The 9,627-nt window shown below is 42.6% G+C and overlaps 1 protein-coding gene across 1 annotated transcript in view; it reads right to left on the bottom strand.

Annotated features, from left to right (window-relative positions):
* The window catches only part of KIT (KIT proto-oncogene, receptor tyrosine kinase), a 38,788-nt gene extending 29,382 nt beyond the window's left edge, over positions 1-9,406 (bottom strand). The window contains exons 1-5 of the mRNA XM_031057322.1: positions 9,352-9,406; positions 8,368-8,393; positions 7,268-7,538; positions 3,414-3,692; positions 684-820 (exon numbers count right to left, since the gene is read on the bottom strand). Of these exons, the coding sequence (XP_030913182.1) occupies positions 684-820; positions 3,414-3,692; positions 7,268-7,538; positions 8,368-8,393; positions 9,352-9,406 (768 nt within the window). The remainder of the gene's footprint in view (positions 1-683; positions 821-3,413; positions 3,693-7,267; positions 7,539-8,367; positions 8,394-9,351) is intronic.
* Positions 9,407-9,627: the final 221 nt, after the last annotated feature.

Genomic DNA, 9,627 nt, shown 5'->3' with positions numbered 1-9,627 from the left:
ACATCTGACAGCACACTGGCTTACCAGGGAAGGGGATCTCTCTGCCCCGTTTCTGCAGAATAGTTGCACTGCAAGTGTCAAACTTCTGGAGCACTGAGTCTCTCAATAATTTAACTTGGTGATGCCAGCCAGTAACTTAATCTATCACTGGCAGACAGAAGCCAGTTCACTGGTTCATTTTTCAGAGCTTTTCCAGTTAGTGAGGCACACCATGTAATTTAAATGAATTAATCATTCCTATGAATGCCTACTACTATTCCTGTCACGCACAACCCCATGCTAATTAGCAGGTATTTCACTGTTAATGATAACAACTAGAATATGTAATTTGCAGTCCATGTGTTGATATTTGCAGCTCCCATTGATTGCAATGTGATGTGTAGGCACTCCACGCTTCCGTATTTAGGAAGCCCAACAGAGGTCACCTGAACTTCACATTGAAGAGCCTAACTTTAATTTCTTTTTGGGAAAAGAAACCCATGCAGCTGCTTTTCCTCCCAGCCATCCTCAAGGGCACAGGACAGTCGCTGTCCTCTCACCAGTCTGTGGGATACTGAATCCTTGTAAATGCAACAAATCCAAATCAACACAGCATCAGGTACCCAAGACAAGGACATGAATGTCTACAGAGAGTCTGTGTACTGTGCTGAGGCACACATGATACATGAGTTAAAGGAACTTACCCCACTTTTGTGAGGAATCCAACTAGCTTGTACACTGCTATCCACATCCGTGATTATGCAGGTAACTTCAAATTCTTCCCCTTCTTTGAGAAGCTCATAGCTTTTTGATAAGGTGATGACAGGAAGAGTTTTGTGAACTGTAAAACAATTTAGAAGTTTATTACTTTTCATTAGTCTCAGCTCTTCCGGGGGGATAAAAATCAACAGTCATTAATTAACTTTCCAATAAAATCAAGGCTCTAAGATGTATTCAAAATTTTTAACACATTACACAGTTGTTCCTCAACAACAAGCACATTTCTGCTTCAACTTTGTTTCAAACTACACTTAAAGTTAGATAATACTTGTTAGAGCATAGTAACTTGCATGAAGAAACCTGAATGATGTTGAACCATCAATGAGATGATTAATTTTGTGACAATGATTAAAAAGTAGCACTCTGGAACTGAAAACACGGTGAGGATCAGTCACTGAAGAACAGCAGCCCAGCACTAACTGCAGATTTTAATTACAAATCATTACAGCCAACAGGAAGTACTGTCTGACAGGTCCCTGATGGACAGCCTAAGAAGGACAGGTACAGCTCAAGGAATTCTGCACCACCTGTGCCTGCAAGCACCACAACCTCTGCTTACAGGGTGGCTCACAGTTTGTCACCCAAGAAGCAGGTGGTGACATGCAGACGTGGGGTAGCTGTACCCTGTTCTGCTTCAGGACGTCTTTTGTCAACAGTCAGGTGAATCTGAGGACTATGTGTCTCCTGCTTCTGCAAAGCTCTTCAACTCTTCCTGTGTTCCCTTCGTGGTTTGTTTTTCTATTTTCTTTATCCTTTCTTCAAATTTTCCTCTTTTATTAAACTCCAGTTTACTTTGCTCTAGGGCTTTCACATAGGAAGACAGAATATGCATGTATCAGACTGCAGCATGTATCAAACAAGGTCTTCCAGATTCCCTTTCTGCCTCTGACATAACTTTTGTAGTTCTCTTAGGTAAACTGTACAAAATTTAGGAAAACCCCATGCTTCTCGGCCATTCATACTTTAACAATAATGTTTTCCTCATGTTGCTGTAAGAAGCTACAGAAGAGAACAAAGAAACATGTTTGCTCTCTTTAGATGTAAAGGCTCACACAAAAATCCTCCTCAGCACTCAGCAGTACCCAAGTGACAGAAGGATGCCAGTGCAGAAGGCATTCTGTGTTCTCATCTGCCAGAAACATCTCTGGACATCCAAAAAAAGCCCTAAGTCCATAAAGCCCCTCATTGTTTTGAGAAGGGCTGTACACAAACACTCCCTGTGCTATCATAACTGTTGTGTGTCTGAGTACTCCTGCAGAGCTCCCTGTTTCCCAGATGCCTCTTCAGTCTTTCTGTACCAGAAGCTCACATCTGAGGGTCTGAGTGCCATGGTTATAACTACAAAAACATTATCCACCAAAGCATCTCCAGTGCATTTAAATGTTGAGCCAAGGAGAAAGCGGGAGTTTTACTAGGTGAACTCAGTAAGGACCAAACTCTACAGCACAGTAATTACAATACTGAGAGTGACAATGCTGAATTTACAAATCATGAGAAAAAAAGGACTTAAACTTGCCACTGCAAACTCCACGCTTGAGATGGCCCTCACTCCTCAACCTCTTGCCCCACCTCCAAACAGAATGGGCAGGTCACACGGACCCTGTCATGGAGCAAACACCAGCGTGTGTGTGCCCTCATCATGGCACAGGGCAGCCTCCCTCAGAAGCCCAAGGGGACATGCTGCTGTGGCCTGGCCTCAGCTCCCAGCCCCGGCAGGCACAGGCAGCGGGATGAGCACGGCGGCCTGCTGGCCTGAGCTGTGCTTCCCCTCCTTCGGCAGCAGCCTCAGCTGCAGCAGGAGTGGCTTCATTCCAAGTGTCCAGAGCTACACGGAGAACAAACTCATTTACTGGCCCCTGAGGAAATGCCAAGCCAGCCTGGCTGGCTGAACTGCTCCCTCCCCTTCCCTCCTGGGTATCTCCCCAGCCCAGCAATGACACACGGGGTAAGCGTAGGCTCCAAACTGCCCAGACAACACCGGCCTGTGAAGTCTGGCTGACAAATATTAGGCTTCTCCTGCTTCCCAAAGCCACCTAAGCACCCAACCCTAGGGCACAGGCTGTGGGAAGGTCAAGTGTAGGGTATCACCAACAGGTTTGCCAAGCGTAGTGTTGCATGTAGCACCTGAGCCACAATGCATTCCCCATCATCATCTGTGCACACGGCTGCTGTTGTGACCATCTTCACTCAATATTATGAAGACAAAGACCTTCTCCTTCCATAAGCTCTTCCTGTCCACCAAATCCCTCTTCTTCAATGCCATCAATCAGTTCCTGCTGCTGTCACTAGTGGGCAACAGACACAGGAGTCAGGCACTGAAATAATTTTGCCTGTGCAAACCTGTACGAACCTCAGGGTGCTGGTTTGCCCTCAGAATTTAACAGCATAATCCAAGTTTCTTATAATGATTTTAAAAATGCCTTGAAATCGCCAGGAACAGAAAATAAAGCTCATCATGGCCAAACCTTCCAGGCACAGCCACAAGCTAAGTGTCACAAGATCAATCTGTGCCCTAACTTGCCCAAGACACAACTTGCCCAAAACAAGTTTTCTGAGCTCACCACTTTGCTTTGGACTGCAGTGGGGCTTCACAACCCTTCTCTACACCTCCTGGGAATCAGGTTCTCTAAAAGAAGGCATAAATCCTGTGTTACCTGGTCTCACATTCAAGAAAATCTTCTCTGATATCTTCTCAACTCCATTGTGCTTGGCCAAGCACTGGTAGCAGCCCTTGAACGACCTCTGCACGTTCTTTATAACAATGCCTTTCTGGGGATTGGGAATGAATGTCATATTTTTGGGGAGACGTTTGCCATCACACCTTTTCAGTGTGAAATTTGTAACATTTGGATCTGTTAGTGGACACACCAGCAGGATGTCACTGTCTTCTTTTCCATAGATCAGAGAATCAACAAGGAAGAGCACATTTGGATCTGTGAAGAAACACAAAGATCTGTCAGACAAGCTGGCATGGGAACTTCTGATTACCCTAATTCTACAACTGGGCACTTGTCAAAGAAAGTTTTATTTTCAGCCAGTAAAACTGAGTATTGCCTAATTCATGTTTACCAAGAGACGTAAAATTTTCTCATAAAAGAGCAGCATGACAGGAAACGTGCAGTAGCATTCCATACCAGATACACTAAAGAATCATGTGCACTAAAAATAATCTTACTGCTTTTTTATTTGGAGATGAAGGGCATTTTTTGCCTTGTTCAGGTCCAAAGTATCCCCACAACAGTAAACAGATTTTCACAGACCACTAGAAGTAATTTGCTTTTAGCTAGTGGCAGCTAGAGGCAGTGTAAGGTTTTATGCCCACAGGAGGATTTGAAAGAAATTTATGAGCAAATGGAAGTTGAAAAGCACCTAAATTATGGTTTTCACTTCTGTAAAATACATAATCTAAATGAACACACATTGCTACCAGAGGAAGCAGCAAACAACTTCTCTCTTTCTCTCTGCTCCCTGAAAGCAGAGATTATTTTTAGCCTCCTTAGAAGAAAAACTGGGCATACAAACAGCACATCTGATTGAAAAATAATCATGCAATCTTTCACAAGGTAATTTTCTTATAGCATTTCATCTCAGCCAACCACAGCACACAAACATATAGTGCTTTAAACACTTCTACAACCAAAGTTGAAGCCCATGATATGTCATGACCTTGAAATGCTAAGAAGCTGGCAAACACACAAATAAAGGAATGTGTGATGACAAACACTCTGTAAAAGTTTATTTGAGATTCCATCTGCCCTCTCTACAGAGTAGAATGAATTTGAAAAACAAAAACAGAGAGAAAAGTTTTCTTTCTTTTTTGCACATGTACTTACAACTTGAATGATTATAGATCAACAAACCACGGCTTACCAAGGAAGACTAAGAGAATTTGTTTAAGATGATGGACAATGTGCATTTGGTTTAATACAAGAAGTACCAGACTGAAAATGAAGCCTGGGAGGTATATGGAAGCAATTCACTACATCAGGGGTTATTCATCATCAAACAGAGAAGTTACTGGCTGCTTTCTAGCCTAGCATGAGGGTGTAGCTTTAGCTGAATTTGACATTACCACCCACGAAGCCCCCACAAACTACAGGTTTTGAAGCATCAGTCTATAATTAGAGGATGGAGACTACTAAGAAATGAAAAAAACCTAAATAATTTCTGAACAGAACCAAAATGTGACATTTGCACACAGAGATCTTAAAAGAAATGCTATGACTAGCTGTCACTTCTGAACAGGAAGAAGATGGATTAAAAGTGCTCATCTAAATGCTCTAAATGCTCATCTAGCTCATCCCTGCTAACAGACATAACTGATTGCTTTCTACTCAGTCCCTCTTTCACCAGTATGGACAGAACCAAGATATCTTCATTAGGCAGAAAGTATGGCTCCCAGCAACTACCAAAAAATGAAAGAAATTTTTGAAAACAGCGGGAACAAAGAAAGACCTGTTTCACTAACAGCTGAAATTGCAGGCAAGGCCTTGACTGGAGCAAGCAGAATTGCTGAGGTGCTCCCCTTGCATCTTCAATCCCCATCTGGAAGGGAACAGCAGAGTGAAAAGACACGAAAGGACTTCCTACAGAGTATCCAGATACAAACAAGGCTGCTCATGGTCATGTTCTTCCTTTCATGGCCTTCTACCCCATGGACATCTTGGGTTGCACTTGCCTTCTGGGCATACTGCAGAACACAGTTTCCAACACAAGATAGGACAGTGCATATCAGTGCTTCCATCTGAAAAAATCTGAGATCAAAACCAATAAAATTTTCTCTCTTACGCAGGAGTTTGAACTAGGCTTGCTTGGATCAGGAAAAATATGCTTTTTAGATACAACACAGGCACTTTCTGCTAAAAGAGAAAGGTGAAGCAGATACACATCCACAGTCTGTCAACACTGTGTCATTCTTGGTCACAGAAACAGAAGAAATTTGGATTTAGTATGTTCAGAAGAACATAAGATATCAACAGATGCCACCATGTCACTATGTAGGATTGAGGTTCTTGGTCTTGTTCTCTCTTCCCTCCACTTTACAAGCAGAAAAGTATAATGGGGTGTTTGTGGCAACCCCACAAGCAGCAGAGCATATGGCAGCATCTTACAGGTGAGGTAAGTCATTAAACCATGCCTGATGCAAAATGATGGTCAACCTCACAAACATGCTTATTTTACTGCCAGGAACTTGTCAAAGTTAAGGCTGCACATTTTGCACACAACTGAGAAAAAAAGATAGTAACATGTTGCATTAGGGCAAACAACTTCACTGATGCTTTGGCCAGCATGCTCAGGAGAGCTGCCTGCAATCCTGAGGTGAAGGAGTCATGAAGGAGTCACTCATGTAACGGAGGGCAAAAACATCTCTACAATCATAGCTGTCTGAGATAATTACCATAACCTTCAGGAAAAAAATCAGGGTAGGTAAAGTGAAGATTGTTTACCACATGACAGATTTCCTTTAGTCACAGTCTCAGAGAAAAACAGAAAGTTAAGAAAACTTATCCATGGTAGCTGCATGGCTATTTGGAGAACTCAGGAGCAGTTAAAGGAACACTCTGAATTGTGTGGCCACTATGCCAGACATCTTCCCTCATGAAAATAACCTTTGCTGTGCTGTGCTTTGCTGTGCTGGTATCTCCCTGTCTTGGAGAACAACCTTGCAGTAATTCTCAAAGGACTAGCAGGGTTCAGAGGGGGCTCTTTGAGACAACCCCTGCTGGTCAAGGAATGCTGCCTTCAACAATGATGCCGTAGGACTCTTTTCCATCAACAGGTTAGGAAGACCACCAGAGCTATGTGAAGGAGAAGCAAAATAACTGTTTTCCTGGGAAAGTGTCTGGCATGGTAAACTGTGAGCTTGGGGGCAGCTGATGTAGACATATATCAGCAGAGAAGAAATCTGAAGAAAACACTGCACAAAGAAGAGCAATAAAGGGTTGAGAAATGTGTCAGAGCAGAAGCACTTTTTTCCCTGTCTGAGACATTTCTGATCAGTCACAAGGTACATCAGAGGCTGAAGGCAGAGAAATCATCAATGTTTGCTGGCTTAGGCCTGGGAGCACAGTCTCAGAAGACCAAATCCTTTAGGCTGACTGCCTCAGTAAATTAAAAGCCTGGGATCAAATTTTACATGACTCCATACTGATGGATGACATAGAATTAAAAAGACATTTTTATATATTTCTTACTTCTTCATGGTAAAACTGACTCATGCAACAGAATCAGGTCGCTTATCTAGAAAGGGAGCTTGGATAAACTTTACCACAAATGGGGATGTAAAGAGGAACTCATCCAGAACTTGTGCTGCTGACAAAGGCCATTGCAAGCAAAGCAGAGAATGAGGTTTCTTCCTACTGGACAGGGAGGAAGATTTATTCTACCAGATTGTGTTCTCCCACTGTACTTCAAATTCAGTCCATCCTGCAAGATTTATTGTGGAAGGGGAGCGGGGGGAAGAAGGGGAGGGGTGGGAAGCAAAAATAATGCCTTAATTGATATTTACCTTTAACAAAAACATAGTAAGAGGAGACAATACTCCCTTTGCTTCTGCATGTGTATCTGCCTATGTCTCTGACTGTTGCATTTTTGGTGTACCACTCCTTCTCGTTGGAACTCTTGGCTTTTGCCGATGGGTCCGAGTTCTGGAAATTCCAAGTCACAGGTCCCTCCTCATTGCACATCAGCCTTAATTCCTCTCCTTTATTCACAACCCGTAAAGACTCCACATGGGACAGTGCACCACCTGGAAAAAAAAAAAGCACAAAATAGAATGTCTGTCAATACAACACTCTCTTTTTTTTCTGCAGCAAAATTATTATTTATAGCTGTATATGTGCAACTAATATTTTTGGGATTTATTTCTTAAAAATACTAAGCTGAACTGTGCAATTCTACAGACACCTTTTGGCTAGTAAGGCCTTTGGCACACAGAGAAAATAACCAGTGCAGGTGGAAACTGGCCTCTAAAAAACCTTTGGAAACTAAAGTTTCAGATGCACCACTTTCTGCAATGTTTTGGCTTTTGAATGGGAACAGACCCAAGCTATTTAAAAATTAAATTCAAGAACATATGAGTCTGATCCTACATGGCAGCACTTTTAATCATTCTTTGTCATTTACTCAGTATGTTGCCAAGAACTAAAGTTTCCTTGCTCAACAGTTATCTTTTTATAACTGCTCTCTCATATATTCAGATGCTCCACTCATACTCTTGAATTAGAAGCGTCCAGTTTAATGAAGGCATCAGACCATGCTTTCCATACTTGCTTGTTTCTTCACCTGAAGCGCTAATTCAACATTTCTTACATTAAAAAAACCACGCAAATTATTCTTCAAGTTTCCATCCCAATGCTACCAAATTAGTTTCACTGAGGCACCAATCTCCCAGCCACCAAAGCTGCTCTAATTGACTATTTAGCTTCTTTTTCACTGAACACGCCCTAACACAATGTTTTAAATGTTCTCACAAAATAAACCTCTTGTAAAATTAGCAGCTCCAGTTCACAGTTCCCAACCACTCCCCAACTGCCTACCCAAAGAAAGGAGCACATTTAGGCTCTACTCTTAGGGCAAGCCAATCAGGGGGTTGCTGAGTTAGCATACCCATGATTTGGAGGTCTTAAGTGAGCCTACAAAAATGGAGTTCAGAGTCAAAAATGCAGAGAAATTCTCACTGTTTTGGATCTACTTGAATATCAGAAGAACATAGGCAAGTATTGAGGTGATCTTGCGGTAACAAACCCTTCCCCTTTCGGAGTAGCTCTTCATTGCTATGAGTAATCCTTAGCTTTCAATAACTGTGCTGTTTGCTCATGCCACACGGTTGTACAAGACTTTACAACATCCGGGTGTAGTAGCAGAGTCATGCCAGTGAAAATGCTACGTGCCTGCAAAAACACACTCTGCAGCTCCATTCAGAGGCTGAATTTCCCTACCCACACAGATAACAACAGACGTTCGGGAAAAACAATCGGATAATTACTTGGGATGAGGTTATACACTGCAGACTTAATTCACTCATCTCACAGCTTTAGTTGTTCTTAAGGTATATACTGGATTAAGACCAGGTCAGGTAACTGCTCCTCTTCCTGACAAATCCACCACAGAGTAGGAAGCAAAGGATGGCCAGACCACCTGCAGAGACTAATTACTTTGTTTGTTTCCAGTCTGAAAGGAGCCCTCCTTGGAATTAGAATTTATCAGTGTTAAACTCAACCGGCACTCATTCTTCCAGTGTTACCAAGCAATTTTCCACATGAGGTCTACTAATCCTGCATATATGCGTCCATGACTGAATGAATAAACAACCATCCTAGAAATAAAAATTGCCAGAAAAAGGCAGAAAAAACCCAACTTTTAATTTCACATGTGCCACCTCAAAATGCAGGTGTGTGTCTGAGCTGTGTAGCTCAAACAAGAAGAGTGAAAGTCCAAGATCTCAGAAGAACAAGTCCCAGTCAGCAGGGGAATGGTAAACAGGAAAGCTGGAAAAATCCTTTGCCCTGGGCAAAGAGGTGTCGTGACAGCAGGGTTGAGGCAAGAAGACCTCTGATTTTCAAACCCCTCAGTTCAGAGCCAGGAACTTACGGCATGTGAGAAGACTGAGGGCAAAGACCTCTGTGAAGGGCTCCTGAACAACCATACAGGTCCTTCATGGGCACCTCTTTGAAGACTACTATGCTCGCTCCTCACAGACCACAGGGCAATTTAAGTGACAAATCACATGAGCTGCATAAAACAGCAAAATGTGGTGTGGTGTACCTATCCTGGCATTAGTTTAACAGACCAGTCAGGGAGCACTGAGAAAGCAGAAGATATGGACAACCTTCAGTGTCATCATTCTATGCCTGCAGCCAGCAAGGT

The sequence above is a fragment of the Geospiza fortis genome, unplaced genomic scaffold, assembly GCF_000277835.1.
Source record: "Geospiza fortis unplaced genomic scaffold, GeoFor_1.0 scaffold40, whole genome shotgun sequence".
Lineage (NCBI taxonomy): Eukaryota > Metazoa > Chordata > Aves > Passeriformes > Thraupidae > Geospiza > Geospiza fortis.
The sequence above is the reverse complement of the archived record's forward strand: the minus strand, read 5'-3'. Positions and strand labels throughout refer to the sequence as shown.